Raw genomic sequence first — 19340 nt, forward strand, 5'->3', positions numbered from 1 at the left:
GTCTTGTACACTCGGGGCCCGGATCAGTATAAAATCCCTGCAATCTGTGACATCCCAGAACAGTTCCGTGTTTCCTTGCTGTCATCCTCACAAAATCCTTATGCCATCTACTCATCCAAGGTAAGCAAGTGAAACCTGGGGCTTGATTTCTCTACTACCTGTGCTAGAGTAAATCAGGAGTAATTCCATTGAAGTCAAAGAAGATACACTGGTATAAAATCCCTGTAAGTGAGAGGAGACTCAGGCTCCTGTTCTTTTACATTTTAAACAGATCTCCACATCATTGTGTTATTTACAAATACGGTAGAAGCTGCAATCTGGGATAGTTCTACTCTTCCATCGTGGTTGCCTATTGATAATTTTAGGGTTTAACAAGTGGACTAGGAACTTCTAGTATAAACATCCTCACACGTTCAAGCTAAATTTAAAGCTATGCCTTTAGAGTGTAGTAACAGTCTGAAACATAAGAGAGAAAGTAACTAAAATGAGACATGACATCACTAGTTAATTCAGTTGCAGTCAGTATAGGCTCCTTCGCTACTTTTTTGCTAGCAATAAATATATATCATGGGCCAGATCCTCAGCTGGTGTATATCAGTTTATCAGTTTACACCAGCAAGGGGCCTAGCCCATTGAATATACACATAAGCAATAACACTAAGCAAGATGAGGGGATACTGCCCAATTCAAGTGCATTGAGCATGCATGTCTTCAATTGCCGAGGCCATTAGGGGTGTAATGTAGTCAATTAAATAAAAGCTTCAGAATAAAAAAAATAATAAAATTTAAAGCAGAAGGATATGTTAGAACAATAGCTCCTTCTAAAAACTATTTTCAAATAGTCCTGATGAAATATTTTGAAAGAGATGATCATTTGAAAGAAAATTCCAGATCAAAATGAAATAATTACCCAGGGTGGAGTTGATCTAAAAGCGGCTTTTAGCACCAGTCTTCAAAGTGAGCCTACAAAACCGGTTTATCCCACGTTATCCATACAGCTCCTATAACTAACTTTAAAATCATCATTGGTGAATAAAACATGCTTGAAAGTAGAGCTTGTGATACCTTGCCTGAAAAGGAAGCATCTTTCAATCCTGAAATCTGGTTGTCAGTTTCTTATAGAGGTGGGCTAAAGCTGCAAAATGCAGATCCAGACCAGTGTTTCAGGAGTGTTTTGGAGCCTGAGTTTTAGAAAGGCCAATTAGAGATACAATAACGGCCAGCTGAGAAATTCAGATCTCAGTCCTGATGAAGATGCCCAAATTCCCAGCATTTAGGAGCATCTAGATCTGGGGATTGGATTTGATTTGACCTGTGATAGAAATAAGGTCAACCGTGAAACTTGCATCTGGATCAGATTGAGGAGGGCATTCAGTGCTGTTCACATGCAGGGTTTTGTCTCAGCTCTAGTTTGTTAATTGGATATGAATCCCTGGAGATGGTTCATTTCAGTTTTATCTGCCAACATTTTTTACCAAATAATTGATTTTCTTTTCAGTTTGAAATCCTGCACAGGTGAGAAATCAGAAGTGTCCTAAAATCTATAGCTGGCATTTGAAACCAGCCCTAACAGATCTCTGCAGTCAGCCAGCAGCTGAAAACCTGCATTGTAAACCCAGTTCTGGGGAATCGCTTATGGACTCGGGTTTTCCCAGCCCCACACTTGAGCATCCACGATGCGTTGTAAACCCGGGTTTACAGTTGCTGGACCTGGGTCTCACGGCCATGCCAACGCGTCCATACAGCACTATGCAGGCCTTCTGACTTGGATCTGCGGCTTCAGCTGTGTCCTACTGCAAAATAACTGGGCTTGGACCCAAGTCTCAGTGGGACTCGGGCTCCCCACCTCCCCAGCAGGGTCCTAGGTACTGAATGCTTGCTAATCTGAATAATACAGATTTGTGTGTGGATGGTTGGGGGAGTTGGGCTCAAACCCAAGTCTGAGCCCGGGTTTACAGTGTACTGTAGACATACCCAGTATGCTCTGATCCTGCTTCCATTGCATCAGTGGAAAACTTTCATTGACTCCCATGGTAGAGGATCAGGCCCTATGTAATTCGGTAATTTGTAAAAGGTTTTCAGCTATCACAGATATTAATAAGACACTTCCTCTTTTAATCAGTTCATAAAGCAAATTTATGTGACAGCCTTTGTTCCCTGCCAGGGGCTGGGCGAGGCAGGGCTGTTCCTGGGATGTTCTGTGTTCTTTGCTATCTGGGATGCAGTGGCTGCTGTGCGGAAGGAAAGAGGATTAACCGGGACCTTCACCCTGAACAGCCCCCTGACTCCTGAGCGGATTCGAATGGCCTGTGCCGATCAGTTTACTGAGATGGTAATGAGGCTTTTCTTTTGGAACACTCCTTTGTAGCTGCAGCCTATTCCTTTTGGCATTGAAGGCCCATATTTCTGTAATTTAAATGGTGTTTACACCTGGATAGGGAGTGCACACAGCAGAACTCCTCAGTTCAGACTTTTTAATGATTCTTGAATCAAAATGTCTGTCGACGGGCCCAGCCCATGCCAGCCATTCCAGTCTATGGCATTCAGGGTTTGCCTTTTAATAACTCCAATTTTTTAATCTTTTCTCGATTCCTCCTGCCCACACCCTCCCACCTACAGCCTGCGCTATCATTACACCCACTCCCACCACCCCCACCATTGTCTTTTGTTTAATTTAAATCATAAGCTCCTTAAGGCTGAATCCTTGACAATCCATATTACTGTGAAATGCCATGCACACCTGTGCTATGATTGAAATGCTAGTGGGCCAGATTGTCCCATGTGGAAGATGGAGACTGAGTTCCCACTCAGAGTTCTTGCCTAGTATTTCCCTAAGCAGTGGCAGGGTACAGGAATCGTAGGGCAGATCAGCCCCCAGATTTGTCAGTCTACTAATTTCAATGGACATCTCAGGAGCTTTGCCATAGATGAGGGCCAATTGACACAGAGACCCTGTTCTTCCATGCTGTTTTGGGACCTACCAGCCTCCCTGTCAGCACAGCTTGTATGGGTTTGCCTGCCTTCGGTAGAATGTCCTACCCAGTAGAACTTGTAGTGGTGGTTGATGCATAAATAATGGAAGCTGTAGAAGATCCAGTAGAGGCCACCTGTGAGAGGCACTGTGAAATATGCAGAGTAGTTTTATGAATAGCTGTGGTGAGTTTTTTCTAAGTGAATACCATTAACAGAATCACTTCTTTCACCTCTTGTTCATTCTCCTAGAGTGCGAAAGATGAACCTGAGTCCTTCGTTCCTTGGGCCATCTCCATATGAATGGCAAACAGAACCTCGCACAAAGCCTGAATGAACTCCAGTGGTACTGATTTGTTGATTATGAGGGTGGGGGCTCATTTAATCAACAGACATATTTTATTTTAATTCAAAATCTACCCTCTGGCTACTGAATAATGAGCATTACTTCTTCAGCCCATTCTCCCACCTGAGTTTTCATCATATATTTAGTTGCTTTACTACATTTTACTCCTAGATACACATCTAAATCGATTGAAAGAGGGTTATGCAATAAGATCCAGCTACTACACATTCTCTATGATCATCTTAAATTGCCACTAGGGAGGAATTAACGATCACTTTAACAATGGTGCAAAATCCAGATTTTTTTCCTCAGGATTTTTCAGAACAATGGAATTCAAATTTATCTCTCAATAGTATAGCTAGGTTCACTGAGGTAATAAGATGCGAGAGCCTGTGCTGTGTTGAGCTAGTAGTGCACTAGGGGTGGGGTGCGAGGGTTGAGAGTGAATCAAAAATAAGTGCACCAATACTCCTGAGATATCCATTTGCATCCCAATATTCAGCTTCGGGCCAGAGTTTTAAAGGCATTTTAGGCTTTGCGAAAGTGCCTATTTAGGTTAGATGCTTAAATCTCATTAAAATCAATGGGAGTTAGGCACCTCACCTGCGTAGAGAGTTTGAAAATCCCACTAGGCACCTATCTGCATCTTTAAGCACCTACGGATGTTTAAAAAACTGGCCCTTGTTGACTTCTTATGGTTCTATAAGTGCTGTATGTTAATATTAGTTTATGTAAAACAAATATTTTTCTTATGATGTTCATTCTTGTGCCCATGAAAGTTAAAATAAGCAGCAGAAAAGGGTTCCCATAAGAGGCAAGATCAAATGGCATATCACTGTTAACTCCCATTCTGTCATTATTTGCTGCTTTGAGGCCTGATCCTTTAGTCACAAGTCATCCTTAGTCCCGTAAGTAGCCTCATTGTTAGTAATAACTCTGTGCACAGAAACATAAATGGAACCTAAAGAGTGCAAGTAGCTTTCCCATTGTAAAGGGTGTCTTGCCAAATTGCCCTAAGCCAGACATTTGGAGGAGTCCTCATCACTGATCCAGAGAGACCAACTACAATGTAGCGGTGGGAGAAGGGAGCTATAATGATGTGTCAAGGTATTTTCAGTAAAACACTTTAACAATCCAGGACAGTGTTTGATTTCTGAAAGGCTTCAAATAAGACGCTAATTTAGGCTTCAATTCTGCAATAAGATCTCCATGTATGGATCCCATGGCAGGATCAGAACCTAAGTGATCACACTAATTACCTTTTGATCACAAACTTGATGCAGCAATGTGTGATTTCACACAGAAAAGCTGCTCTGTGTGGTGCTAACACCTGTGTGCTAAAAAAACTAGGAGGAGACAAGGGATCTAATTCTCCTGTGTGATACCGATGCAACTCCACTGAAGTTGCATTGATATAACTGAAGCCATTAGGGTGACTGTAAAAGAGAAGAATTTGGCCCACGATATCTTAAGGGTGACTTTGCTACTGTTTCTCTTGGAGACCTTTTTATTTTCTCATGACTTGATTCAAAGCCCATTGAACTCTATGGAACAATATCCATTGACTTCACTGGGCTTTGGATCAGGCCTTGATGAGATTGTCTCTGGAAAGTAGTTCTGAATGGTGCCATTGTGCACAACAGCTCAGGATGATATTGGAACGATCAGAATGCAGGTGAGGATTGCTCTTTAATTGCTGATAAACACTCTTTTAACCTCAGCAGGGAAGATGGATATAATGTAAGATTAGAGGATGTTTCACAAAGATTATCAGTTTTCTGCTGACATATGGGGTGTGGTGTGATTAGAACTGCACCCAGAGAAGCACTAGTTTGACGAGCTTGAAAAAGAAAAAAGCCCTAAAAAAGCTGCGGCCAGCACATCCCTCGCCCGTGCTGCTTCCCGCTGCCCCCATTGGCCCAGGACGGTGAACCGCAGCGAGTGGGGGCTGCGATCGGCCGAACCTGCCATGTCAGCAGGTAAATAAACTGGCCCGGCCCGCTAGGGTGCTTACCCTGGCGAGCCGCGTGCCAAACGTTGCCGACCCCTGATCCAGATGAAACCAGGACATCTGGCAACTAATGACTCACCTGCACAATACAGTAAATATTGTATATTAGAGATGGATCCCAAACTAAAGCCCCAAACCAAAAATCACCAAACCTTGGAAATGCTCAGAATCTGCATCTCAACTTCATGGCCCTAGAAAGTGCAAAGCCAAAATTCTAGATCTCAAAATCTGGCAGGGATTTTGTGGTCATGTCCTCCCATTACTATGTATAGTATATTAATTAACTTCAGTAATCAGTGTTATTTGCTGGTCTTGCCTGAGAATGTAAGAATATATAAATTTAGCCCACAGAATAGATCTTGTTTAGCATCTAATACATGAAAGCACAATAGGGCTTTTTTCTTTTTCAAGCTCGTCAAACTAGTGCTTCTCTGGGTGCAGTTCTAATCACACCACACCCCATATGTCAGCAGAAAACTGATAATCTTTGTGAAACATCCTCTAATCTTACATTATATCCATCTTCCCTGCTGAGGTTAAAAGAGTGTTTATCAGCAATTAAAGAGCAATCCTCACCTGCATTCTGATTGTTCCGATATCATCCTGAGCTGTTGTGCACAATGGCACCATTCAGAACTACTTTCCAGAGACAATCTCATCAAGGCCTGATCCAAAGCCCAGTGAAGTCAATGGATATTGTTCCATAGAGTTCAATGGGCTTTGAATCAAGTCATGAGAAAATAAAAAGGTCTCCAAGAGAAACAGTAGCAAAGTCACCCTTAAGATATTGTGGGCCAAATTCTTCTCTTTTACAGTCACCCTAATGGCTTCAGTTATATCAATGCAACTTCAGTGGAGTTGCATCGGTATCACACAGGAGAATTAGATCCCTTGTCTCCTCCTAGTTGTTTTTAGCACACAGGTGTTAGCACCACACAGAGCAGCTTTTCTGTGTAAAATCACACATTGCTGCATCAAGTTTGTGATCAAAAGGTAATTATTGTGATCACTTAGGTGATCTGGATAATCATGGTTGATTCTTTTGGGGGGAATGGAAGGAGGGAGTAATTTAAATGTTTGCTTTGTAGCTTTCATATGCTGTGCTCCAATTATTCCTTGTCATGAAGTACCGATAGCCAGAGACTGCACCTCCAGTCTCTCAGTGAGGCCTTGGCTACACTTGCAGTTGTACAGCGCTGTGAGGGAAACCTGTCTTCGTATAGCTGAGTAGGGAAAGCGCTGCAGTCTGTCCACACTGACAGCTGACAGCGCAGTGGCGTGGCCACACTTGCAACATTTGCAGCTGTGTTGGGAGCGGTGCATTATGGGCAGCTATCCCAGTATTCATGTGGCTGCAACGTGCTTTTCAAAACGGGGGGGTGGGGTGGAGTGTGATAGGGAGTGTGGGGGGAGAGAGAGTGCTTTTCGGAGCATGTCAGCACTCTATTTTGCAAGTTCCAAACTCCCGGCCCCCTGCTCATTCGTTTCACTCACTCAAAGCAAACAGCAAACTGTTTGCTTTTTCTCTGTGGTACGAGCTTTGAAACCAGCACTTCTGCATTCCTGCAGCCAGTCAGAACAATGGAGAGGATTGGCCACTTGACAAGGTGATCAGTACAGCGCTGCAGGTTGATTCCTGGTACACACTCACAGGGGAGAGTCGTAGCCACTCCGCTGTATCTCTTATGCTTCTCGGGGAGGTGGAGTACCTGCAGCGGTGTACCCAGGGAGATACAGCGCTGTAAGTGCCCTGCCAGTGTAGCCGGTCAGTGAGTTACAGCGCTGTGGGCGGCTTTACAGCGCTGTAACTCACAAGTGTAGCCAAGGTCTTAGTTTTCTTTACTATGTCCTTCACCTTGATAGAGATCAGATTACCCCGGGCCATCTACTCTGCTCAGGTTTCTATGTTTCACACACCCATGCTGATTATTGCACCATTGTTTCTTCTCCAGTTGCCACCCAAAGTATTTCCTCCTCCTTTTGTCAGATATCATGCCTGTGACTGAGGGTTAATAATTTTTGCACTTGCAGTTAGAATATGATTTCTGTATTTTTAAATCGGTTTTTATATGCACAGTTTCTATATCCTGTATGAGAGCGTCACTGTGCTTCCTTTGCTGCCTTTTATTGATATTCATTTGTCTTTTATATATCATGTGAAATTCAATAAAACAGATTAATCGTAAATGCAATGCCATCTTCTTTCTGGTCTGAAAGATTCTGGTCTTGGCTCATTCTGTGGGCTCTGACACCAGACTGCAGGCCCCCATCAGCAAAAGGGAGTTCACAGAAGCAGATGCCACCCACTGTCCTCACCGTAGCAAGAGCCTGAAGCCAGCTGGCAAATCCCAGAAAGCCAGGTGGGGATGTGGCCAGAGCACCTGTGAGAAGCACTGAACAGTTCATCTCCTGAGCAGCCTCAATCAGCAGCGTTCCTGCGAGGAACCCAGGCAGAGTTTAAATCTGCACCCCCCTGGCAGAACCCTTGAGAGAGGGCAGTGGTGACACTGGTACAGATGTCCCTGCAAATGCAGCAGTGTGCTGTTTGATTCCCTGGTCTGAATCATGTTCTAGAACTGCATTATCTTTCCTCCAGGGCTTGTCTGATTTTCAGTACTTGCTAAACATTATTAATAAAGGTTCCATCCAGCTTCAATACAGATGTAAATTTTTTGTTGTCTGATGGCCAAAGTAAAGTCTGCACATGGTACTGTAACATGTTTTTCTTCTGACTGAAACCTCTCTGGCCTTCCCATATTGTCAACAGCCAGGCTGTAATTGAGAAGAACTACTGGGAACCAGAACAAGCGGAGATTAATCACACTGACAGGTGATACATTGGTAATATAGGATGTAATGAAACAAACTTTCTGCAGAACTGGTATGGAGACGAAAACTCAAAACTTGTTGGGGGTTTTCTTACTTTGTTTGTTTGTTTGTTTTAATACTGCTAAAAGGTACATATACTTCAGGCCAATTGCAGTAACTCTTTTCATACCTTGGCCCGGAGTAACCTGGCAGGTGTGGGGTCTGTGCAGATTTTGTATAGCTTCTGTAGCCATAGGAGCTAGGTGCTTATTTCCCGAGTTAAATAGCTGAGCATCACACATCACCATCCACAGTGGGGATTGCTACCACTGTGACCCACCATCTTGTGTTAGGAAATAACAGAAATAAAAATCAGATCAAAAGTAAGCACCGTGCAGCATGCACTGAAGTTTGTTAGACTTGGGATCAGCAGATCATCAAGAGGAGTGATTTCCAGAGGTGGGAGCCTTCAACGGTGGCAGCCCCGCTGACCCTCTGAGGTACTTATCCCCAGGAACAAACAGCAGTCATCAGCCATCTAATTTTAGCTGCCATGAGAGGGGGTCTCGCAACCAGAGATTGCCCAGATTTTTGAAGACAATAACCAACACTAAATAAACGAACAGCCATTAACTCCAGACAGGAAAGGGGCCTCGTAAAAAATGATCCACTGAAGAAGTTGCTATTTGGCACTTTCTCTTGTTCACCCCCTCCCCCACATGCACACTGTCACAAATACCACAGCTGTGCCCAATTGCTAACATTTATATTTATCTGGGGATCTGGGAGCCAAAATGTGAATATCAGTAGTGGTTTTCTAGAAGTATTTTCCTTCCCAAATATGGGGAAAGTGATGAGAGATTTGGGCTTGCTTAGCACCTTGCAAGCCTGGGCTGGCACATTTAAAAGATAAATAAAGTAAGATGGACACACCTGTGTTGCATTTTAATTAATGTGACATACAAAAATGAATCATTCAATGCTTTTGAAAATCAAATACAAATGCCCTTGGGATCACTTTAATTAAGTAATTAACTTTGTGCATCAGCTGCAGTGCAACTAGGCAGAACACAAACATCTGTCTCTGCAAACTGTGGTCTTATATCGCAGTGGTCTCCAAAGTGGGGTGCGCAAGACGATCCCTTGGGGGGCGCGGGAGGAGGAGTGCCGCGGGGGGGCGGGGGGAGGGCAGCCGGAGGAGGGAGGGAATGAGCGAGCAGGGAAGCTGTCCCCACCCCGGCAGGCAGGGCCACCCGGAACGCAGGGGCTTTAGGGGCTGCAGGGCCCTGGGCTAAGGTGGCCCCGGGGCCCTTGCCTGCAGCTTTAAAGCCCCTTTCGGAATGCGGCCCTGCGAGCATGGGCCAGTGGAGGAGCAGGGGCAGCTGCGCAGCCAGCGGCCGGAAAGAAGTGGCGCTTTCCCCTTCAAAGACTGCTGGAGAGAAGCGGCGCGTTGAAGGGGAAAGCGAGCGCCGCTTCTCTCCGGCCGCTGGCTGCGCGGCTGCCCCTGCTCCTCCTGAGTCCTCTGGCCCGTGCTCGCGGGGCCTCATTCTGAAAGGGGCTTTAGAGCTGCAGGCCAGGGCCCCGGGGCCCCCTTAGCCCAGGGCCCTGCACCCCCTATAGCCCCTGCATTCCGGGGGGCAGCTCCCAGAATTGTGGCCAAGGGGGCGGTGCCGCGCTGCGCAGAGCCACCTGCACACCCCCTGCACCAAACAAGAGCTGCCCCAGGTAAGTGCTCTGCACATCCCGCCTGCCCCAGCCCTGAGCCTCCTCCCGCACCCCCACTCTGAGCGCCCTCCCGCACCCTAACTCCCTCCTAGACCCCGCACCCCACCCTGAGCGCCCTCCCGCACCCTAACTCCCTCTCAGACCCCGCACCCCACCCTGAGCGCCCTCCCGCACCCTAACCCTAATCCAGACCTTCGAATCACTGTATCACAAAGTGTTAAACCAAGATTTTCAGAAATAATGAAGCATATTCAATCACATTGCTCTCACTAAAAAATATTATAATAATTTTTTTATGAGAGCAAAAAGGTTTTTTGTATCGTTAATAAATAAAATACAATAAAAATATTTTTAAAATATTGTTTATTTCATCTTTATCTCATCCTTTTTTAATTTCTATTTTTTGTATGTTTTATAATGTACATAATATATTAGTATAGTAGTACATGTATATAATTTATACATAAATAAATATACATATATTGGGGGTGCATGCTCAAAAAATGTTTACTGATAGGGGTGTGCGATCAAAAAAGTTTGGAGACCGCTGTTATATCGGGTGGATCAGAATATGAGATGGGTTACATCAGTATAAATCCAGATCAAGTCACCTGAGAGGAGTGTTTGCCCCCGTATCTGCTTCTGGACCAGCAGTTCTCCACCAGGGGTCCACGGCCCCTTAAGGGACCATGAGCCAATTTCAGGGGGTGGCAGGGCCCCATGCCTGAAGCCCAGCACCCCAAGCCTCAGTGCCCCTACAGCAGGGCTGGCTCTATGTTTTTTGCTGCCCCAAGCACGGCAGTCAGGCGGCCTTCGGCGGCACGCCTGCGGGCAGTCCGTGGTCACGCGGATTCGGCGGCGTTTCTGCGGGTGATCTGCCGGTCCCACGCCGGCGTACCCGCCGCCAAATTGCCGCCGAAACTGCGGGACTGGCGGACCTCCCGCTGGCATGCTGCCGAAGGCTGCCTGACTGCCGCCCTCACGGCGACCGGCAGGCTGTCCCCCCGCGGATTGCCGCCCCAGGCACGCGCTTGGTGCGCTGGTGCTTGGAGCCGCCCCTGCCCCACAGGGCTGAAGCCTGGCGCCCCAATGCTCCCCACAGGACTAAAACCCTGAGCCCAGTGCCCCCGTGGGGCTGAAACCCAGCACCCCAAGTCCAGGCACCTCCGTGGGGCAGAAACAAGGAGTTGAACTGGGGCTGAAGCCTGGCGCCCCAAGCCCTGGCACCCCCGCAGGGCTGAAACTAGGAGCAGAACCGCAGGGCTGAAGCCAGGCACCCTGATGCTCCCGTGGGACTAAACCCCTGAGCCCCAGCACCCCCCGTGGGGTTGAAGCCTGAGCCCCCTTTCCTCCCCTACTCGTTGCCCCAGCCCCACAGGGCTAAAGCCCCGAGTCTTTCCCCCAGCAGCTAAAGCCAGGAGCCCAGAGCGTGTCCCCCTCGCCCCCACTGGGCCCTGGAGTTTTTATAGCATATTGGGGGCGCCTCAGAAAGGAAAAGGTTGAGAACCCCTGTTCTAGACCATGTAGGTGCTTAGTTTAGTGCTTTCCATTTGCAAAATTCCTGGGATTGTCTAGGAAAAATAACGTACATCTTGTAGCTCTTCATCTTACAGTATGGTTCACCCAGGGAAGACAAGTAGGTGCATTGTTTCTGAAGGCACAGGTCTCCATATTCTTCCTAAATCACCTTGGTACATAATAGATAAGGTGGGGAAAAGGACCTAATTGGTTAATTTTAGCCTACAGAGCTGAGAAGCAATACGCTCCACCGAGGCTCCTCCTTGCCCATCCAGGTTAATGCCTTTAAATCTGTGGGGCAAAGAACAAAGTTTAGTTGAGTTTTGAAATTACACTTGTTTCCACTGATTTCTTGCTGGTGTTTAACATCTTCCTCTTTAATCTTCAAGCTGCGCTTTTATGCCACATAATGGCTTGCTCCACACAGTCAGATGCACTCGTATTTTTTGTGAATGGCAGGAAGGTAAGACTTTTGGTGTTTTGTTTTGTTTTTGGAGGGAGGTGCTTTAATGTTTCTGGATATACACCGAGGGAGAATGATGCTCTCGGGGAGCACAGCTCATTTGTGGGGAGAGCCAGAGTAAATGTATTCAATTTGAACATCCCTTGTTACCTGGGATCTTCCTATAGCATTTCAGATATTACAAACTGAGATTCATCTCTGCTGCTGTCTTTACCCGCTGATAAATGGCAGAAGCCATAAACTGGGACAGTAGCCCACCTTGTTGTTTTGTTTCTGGACTAAGAGTTTCAAAACTAAGGAATTGGCATGCTCAATTTCCCCCTAAAATCAATGGCTGTTGAGTTTCCAAATCTAGGTGGAGCTGAAAATCTCAATTCTACAGTAATTGGTAATACAAAGAGACTCATTTGGCAAAATATTTTCTATCTACCTAGATGTACTGAGAATATTTATGTAGCACCAGTGACCTGTTATTTCACTGACCTGTTATGACTAATGTAGCAATTAACTAAAACCTCAAGCGATTAAGATCAGTAACTTGCTGCATTTGGAGAAAATAAGGCAGTAGCAGGAGGGTCCCCTGCTATTACTATCAATGTTTTTTAAATGCCGTCAGAGGAAATAGACTCTTTCCTGGCCTCTGTTCTCAGCGGTGAGCGCCAGCAGAAATCTAATACTTCATTTCTACAGGCATTTGTTTTCTCACCTTTTCTTTTCGCCCCCGAGTTATGTCATTATAAGTTCCTTTTTATAAATGCCTCCATCCAAAAATAGATGCTAGCCTGAACTGGAAAAACTTCATTCTTTCTTTAAAATGTTGTCTGTGTTTTCTTTGAGAACAATTTTTCCAGAGAATGTTTTTATGAAGACATCCTTTGCCCCCTCCCCCCCCGCCCCCCGTTTCAGGAAGAAAAAAAAAATGTCTGCTTTGTTTTTATCTGTTACCTGTATACTATATGGTTGTAAAAGTATACTTCAGGAAGGCTATGTGGGCCAAATTCTAGTGTCTTACCCTATAACTATCCTGATTTATGCTGGTTCAATAGCAAAATTTGCCCTTTTTGGTTTGTCTACACTGTGTTGTAAACCCAGGTTTGTGGGACCCAGGCTGGTGAACTCGGTGTTTCCAAGTCTATGCATGAGTGTCCGCACTGCATTGTAAACCTGGGCTTACAATTGCTGGACCTGGTGTCCATGCCAGTGTGTCCATACTGCACTGCACAGACCTTCTGACTCAGGTCTGTGGCTTGAGCTCTGTTCACATTGTAAAATACCAGTGCTTGGACACAAGTCACAGCAGAACTCGTGCTCTGACACCCCCCACACTCCCGCCCCAGGAGCGGCGCCAGGGTTTTTGGCGCCCTAGGCAGGGGTCTTTCCGCGCTCCCAGTCGTCATCGGCAATTCTGCGGCAGGGGGGTCCTTCCGCACTCCCAGTCTTCGGGGCACTTCGGCGGCGGGTCCTGGAGCGAGTGAAGGACCCGCTGCAGAATTGCCGCCGAAGACCTGGAGCGCGGAAGGAGCCCCCGCTGCCGAATTGCCGCTGAGGGCGGCAAAATGCCGCCCTTCCCCCAAATCCTGGTGCCCTAGGCAACCACCTAGGTCGCCTAAATGGAAGCGCCGGCCCTGCCCCACCCCCAGCAAGGTCCTAGTAGCCAGTTCCTGAGAGCCTGCTGATCTGAGTTAGACTGATTTGTGCGTGGGCAGAAGTGGGTGTTGAGCTCAAACCTGAGTCAGAGCCTGGCCTTAGTGTGCAGTGTAGCTATATCCTTTGTATCCAATCTTATTTCCCCTGCATAAAAAGGGAAAGTATTCCACCTGGGCATGGTCATTAAAAGCTGAAAGCCCAAGAAACCCTTTCCCTCTGAAATACAGGCTGCTCCATACCATGGTAAAGTTGAGGTTTTATCGTGGTGCCTTTAAATGCCCGAGGACAAGCTAGTCATTCTCATGAGTCCCATGTTGCCTCCCACCCATCCATCATTCCGTACTTGGTTCCCATTAGTACTTGGTTTCCAGCATGACGGGGCATGTCATTGCAATGGCCACATCCTTCAGACAGACCTGTTGCTCAGCTAATGGAGCCCCCGAAAATCAACAGTGAACTTTGTTAAACTTAAAACAGGTTGGTTTAAAACCCAACTCCCCTTCCTGCTCTCCATGTATTGAGAATTTCCTCCATCTTCCTACTGCAGGGTCTCTGAGGAGGAAGGGGCTAAGCATGGCCTTGTTACAGTACCTCTCTGGAGTGAGGAGAGCAAAGAGCCCCAAACTGTGTCCTTCACCTTCACTATGGCTTTGAAAATACAGGCCCTGATTCTGTTCTCATCCCCATTTTCTTTACACAATTGTACTTCTTTTGACTGAAGTGGAGCTACTCCTGATTTACACTGGTGTAATCAATTGCAGGATCGGGCTCAAGGGTTCTTGTCCTCATGTGGCCTTTCATAACCCTCTGTTACTGCTCATCTTCTCCTCACTGTGAACCTTCCAGGGCTCCTGGAACATAGTTATTTTTATTACTTCTTTAGCTGTCCGTACAAGACTGAGTTTGCTATTGTCAAATACATTCACATGTCTACAGATTATGATCAAATGAAAGGAACATGCCATAACACCAATACACTATATTAATACCAATCAAAGCATTTCAGAAAGGCCAGGTAATCCCAATGGGAAAATTGCAATACATCTCAATAATGTATAATCTCTTATTTCACTTCCTACTGCAGATAATAGAGAGGAATGCAAACCCTGAAAAATTGCTGTTGTCTTACCTGAGAAAGGGCCGTATCCTTTTTTGGGGGGTTGCCTTTGAATGGTATAATCCTACAATAGACTAACATTCCCTTTCTCCCCCCCCCCCACCCCCAAGTTAAAGGGGATGTTTTGAAACTCAAGGCAGCCAGAAAGCAATATGGAAAACAGCCAAGTGATCTTGCATTTTTTCCTGGCAAGGCAATGTGCTTCATGTGCAATATTTGAGCTAATTATATGCAGAGAAGGTTTCTTCTTAGTACATACAAGCATTTTTATAGAACTTAATGTATTCATTAGCAAAAACAATCACAATTCTTCATGACAGCTCCAAAAACCTGTCAAAAAATCCTTTCAAAATGTTATTAATTAATAATGATATAATAGTTAAGGAAAGAAATATGGAGCTACTACAATGTCAAGCAATTCATTTAGGCCCTGATCCTGCCAAGACTTTCACTTGTGCTTCTCTTTATGTCAGTGGGACTACTCATAGAGTCAGATCCTCCGCTGAAATCAGTGGAGTTCTGGCAATTTATGCCAGCGGTTTATTGGCCCCAGGGTGCGTAAAATGAAGCAGGGGCTTATGACTTTGCAGATCAGAGCCTTAAACTGTCGATGGTAGAAAGAGAGTGAAATGACACTAAAGGCTACTGAGAAATAGCTCAGTAGCTTGCAGTGGTGGGAGCAAATGACAGCAGACGAAGGGCACTAGGTAATCGTTTTTTATCTTTTCACTGGCATCTTCCCAACCATTTACAATTTCAATACTAATATATTACATATACTTCTTGTTCAGCCAACCAGTAAGACAAACAAGTTTGTTTACATTTATGGGAGATAATGCTACCTGCTTCTTATTTACGTCACCTGAAAGTGAGAACAGGCATTCACATGGTGCTGTTGTAGCCGACGTTGCAAGGTATTTACGTGCCAGATATGCTAAACATTCATATGCCCCTTCATGCTTCAATCACCATTCCAGAGGACATGCTTCCATGCTGAATTGAAATGGGTATTCTGTTATTGTTTAACAGTGTGATTAAAACTGCAATTAATCGTGACTATATTTTTTAATCTTGCGGTTGTGATTATTATTTTTAATTGTTTGACAGCCCTAATGTTTTCCCTTTGTAGGAACTTGTGTCTATCACTATAAGGCAGGTTTTCTAATCCTTTATCATTCTTGTGGCTCTTCTCAACCCTCTCCAAGTTATCAACATCCTCCTTGAATTGTGGGCACCATAACTGGACACAGTATTCCAGCAATGGTTGCATCGTGCCAAATACAGAGGTGAAATAACCTCTCTACTCCTACTCAAGATTCACCTGTTCATGCATAACAGGATCAAAATAGCCCTTTTGGCCACAGTGTCGCACTGGGAGCTCATGTTCAGCTGAATATCCATCACCACCACCAAATCTTTTTCAGTGCTTCCCAGAATAATTCCCCATCCTGCAAGTATGGTCTACGTTCTTCTATTATTGGTCACATGCTAGTTACAAGTGGGAATACAAAAGTGGATGAGAATTAACCTGAACCTAGAGGGATCTAGAAAGTTGACAAATGCAGATGGACGATGCAGTCTAACACATCTGAGCCAAATGAATCCAACACACACACACACACAATGGAAGACAAAGTTGGTAATCAGTAACGCTGAAAGAGCTAGGAATGAGAGGAGACTAGCCAATTACATACAATTTTGCAGAGTGGAGTGGTCAGAAGAAAGTGGTCAGTGCAATTTGAGGCTGCAGATATGGAGGCCTTGTATGAAGGAACAAACTGGTGAGGGGCCTTGTGTACAGAGCTCTGGTGACTGCTCCTGGAATATTGGGTTCAGTGCCGGCTACCATATTGCCAGACAGATAGTGACAGTTTACAAACAAAAACAAAAAAAGGCAACCAAAACACACAGAGGTCTGGTGAGATTGATTTAAGAGATGTTAGAGAGGGAAAATACATATCACTTTTCCAAGCAACAACAGGATTACCATGTGCAAGAATCTGAAGGATATCATAGACAGGACTGGTAGCGCCACTTATTATTAAGGTTGCTCAACACTTCCCATTATTATACCCAGTTTTTAGTTGCTTATTACTTTGCCAAATTTTAACCATTTGGGCTGAAATTTTCCATATCAGAAATCTGCCTCAGGCAGAACTTTATGTAAAAATTTCAGACAAAATGGGCCTGCCATTTCTGAGAATGAGTCTAGAGAAGAATACATTGGTTTGCCCATGTTAAAAAATTCTTGCAGCCTTTTCTTTGAGAAGTTCTAGTGCCCCCATGCTTTGGAGCAAGAACTTGACATTTGAGCAGAGGATGGCCTTTGCATCAGAGGTGTGTCTTTTGCCATTCTTGCAAAATTCCACTCAAATTTGGCTATTACATAAGCATCTGAAAATTTGCAGTTTGCACATGCTCTGTAGAGATTTCTTAGATTTTAGCTTTTAAATTCCCCAAACGTTGCATCCACACTGACCATGTTCCAGTCGGAAGCTCAGTAGAACTTTCCCTACAACTGCAGCTCTGGGCTGCTGTAGGCTGTGCCGAGTCTGCATCTGGGCACTTGGATGAGAGCAGGGAACCCATCTCTCCTGTTCTTTAAATGGCTGCCCTTCCCCCCCTCCCCTTGGCACGGAAGAAACTGCTTGCTTTGAATGTAGAAGGGTCAGGTGTGAGCGCTGCAGGGGGAGTAGATTGGGACAAGAAGCCTGAGGGGAGGGGACAGATGTAAACTGGGACTGGAGAGTGGAAGGGGGGAGAGGGAAACTGGGACTGGGAGTTAGGATCACAGAGAGACTGGCAATGACTAGAAAAGGACACTGAGATTGGGATGAGGAGCAGTGGGGGGAGACTGCAACTGGATGAGCAAAGAGACTGGGAGTGGGAGCCAGTGAGGGAAGCAGGTGCGGGAGACTGGGAGCCAGTTGGCTGGAGGGAGAACACTGAGATCAATGGGAATCGGGGTGCAGGGAAAGATGTGGGACTGGCTGGGCAAAGAGGCTGGGATAAGGAGCTAGTGACAAAGGAGACTGAGATTGGACGTGGAGCCCAGGGAGGGAGATTAGGACTGGGAGCCACTGGGGACAAGGATCATGGTTGGGGTCGGGGAGAGACTGGAGGCCAGGGTGGGGGAGAGAGAGGGATTGGATGAGGAGCCTGGAGTGGGAGGCCTGGGACTAGTTGGGCAAAGAGACTGGGATGGGAAGCCTGAGGAGTGAAGACTGGGACTGGCTGAGTGAGGAAAATGGGCCTGGGACAGGGAGCCAAGGGCTGAGAGAGGGACGGGTCAGAGGGGATGTGGTGGATGATGCTGTAACTGCAGGCAACTTTAATTCTGGAATTTCCTAACTTCTGACTTTGTAATCCTAACATCGTTCTTTTATAACAGTTGTGCGTGTGTGTGTGTAACAACTCCCAAAGGTGCTCAGGGAAGTGGTAGAAACACCATTTGGGGGGAGAATCGTCTAAACTAAACTGAATGTAGCCATAGACAATATGCCCTAGAAGACAGCTTTATATTGGGTGAGTGAATGTGTCTCCCATTTCTGCAATTCTCTTCTAACTTTCAGCCATCTCTTGAACCCAAACCATAAAGTTTTGGCTAACTTTAACATTCTTCTGGCGCCCTTTTACCCATCATAGCGCCAGCGCAGCCCACACTGTAAAAGCTATGGTGTGTTGTGGCATTGCTCTCAGGCAGTGGAGAATCTAGGGTGTTACAAGGGATGTCACTGGTAATTCAGAGGTAATAAACTATAGGTGGCTGTGACCAACCTGGTTGCTGCGATATTCTGCTTATTGGAATTTACAAGTTGAGTTCCAGCTTCCATTCACCTAATATCTAATCTCTGGAACTGGCTGGTCACTGCATGAAACAGATGGAATTTTCCTCCACCTTTGCATGCTCCAGTAAAATGAGGGGAACTTGGGGCGGGGGGGGGGGGGGGGGGGGGGGGGCCACCATAGCAACAACATTGAGAACCAGCAACTTTCTTCCTTAACTCCTGCATTTGCAGTTCGTCTCTCAGGAACGAAATATGGTTGTGGAATAGGTGGCTGTGGAGCCTGCACTGTGATGATATCCACATATGAACCAACTTCCAAGAAGATAATGTATCCTTAAGATAAGATTTGGGCTGGAATTTTCTCAAGTGCCTCAGTGAGGGAATTTCAGTGTGTTTTAGGCCCACTGAGGCACTTTAGAAATCACACCCGTGGAAGCTATAACTTATTGTTCATAGAAAACCATTGTTAATTGGGAGGGCAGTTATTTGAGTGTTTGTTTTTTCTTTTAATTTAGGTTTATATTCTTGGGTCCTGGCAGATACTTGAAATCTTTTTACTTTACCTTTAACATGTTTTATCTGCATGGAAAACTGATTCACACAACAGGGATTCCAAGTGATGCGACTTTAAATCCCATTCAAGAAACATGAAATCTTCCTGCTCAAGAAACATTTATTTATTCGGAGACTGGGAACCAACTATTTCCTTGCCTGGGGGATCTTTATTTGATGCAATTACAGCAGCCCTTGTAGCAGCTACTGGAAAGTTGGGACTCTTGCTTGGACTGGAGTAGGATTTGTTGCCCTAGATAAATCCTTAGTCAATTTTCACATAGTTCTTATTCAGCACTCACTGATTTCAGTGATGTATGAAGTAACTAACACAGTAAGTTAGGCCACAGCAGGCTTCACAGTGGGTTGTGCTTTTTGCCTCGCCCCGACTTTGG

The 19340-nt window shown here is 45.6% G+C and overlaps 2 protein-coding genes across 2 annotated transcripts in view; both read left to right on the forward strand.

Moving 5' to 3' along the window:
• LOC112111543 (aldehyde oxidase 1) overlaps positions 1-5150 on the forward strand; it is an 85169-nt gene extending 80019 nt beyond the window's left edge. Inside the window, exons 33-35 of the mRNA XM_026647669.2 lie at positions 1-120; positions 2165-2332; positions 3223-5150. The exon at positions 1-120 is cut by the window's left edge and continues 20 nt beyond it. Of these exons, the coding sequence (XP_026503454.1) occupies positions 1-120; positions 2165-2332; positions 3223-3273 (339 nt within the window). The 3' untranslated portion in view covers positions 3274-5150. The remainder of the gene's footprint in view (positions 121-2164; positions 2333-3222) is intronic.
• Positions 5151-11787: 6637 nt separating this feature from the next.
• The window catches only part of LOC115271148 (aldehyde oxidase 2-like), a 107771-nt gene continuing 100218 nt past the window's right edge, over positions 11788-19340 (forward strand). The window contains exons 1-3 of the mRNA XM_029910525.1: positions 11788-11841; positions 14573-14630; positions 18625-18725. Coding sequence (XP_029766385.1) covers positions 11788-11841; positions 14573-14630; positions 18625-18725 — 213 coding nt within the window. The remainder of the gene's footprint in view (positions 11842-14572; positions 14631-18624; positions 18726-19340) is intronic.

Source organism: Terrapene carolina, unplaced genomic scaffold (assembly GCF_002925995.2).
Source record: "Terrapene carolina triunguis isolate 2854851 unplaced genomic scaffold, T_m_triunguis-2.0 Scaffold62, whole genome shotgun sequence".
In the NCBI taxonomy this organism is placed as follows: Eukaryota; Metazoa; Chordata; order Testudines; family Emydidae; genus Terrapene; species Terrapene triunguis.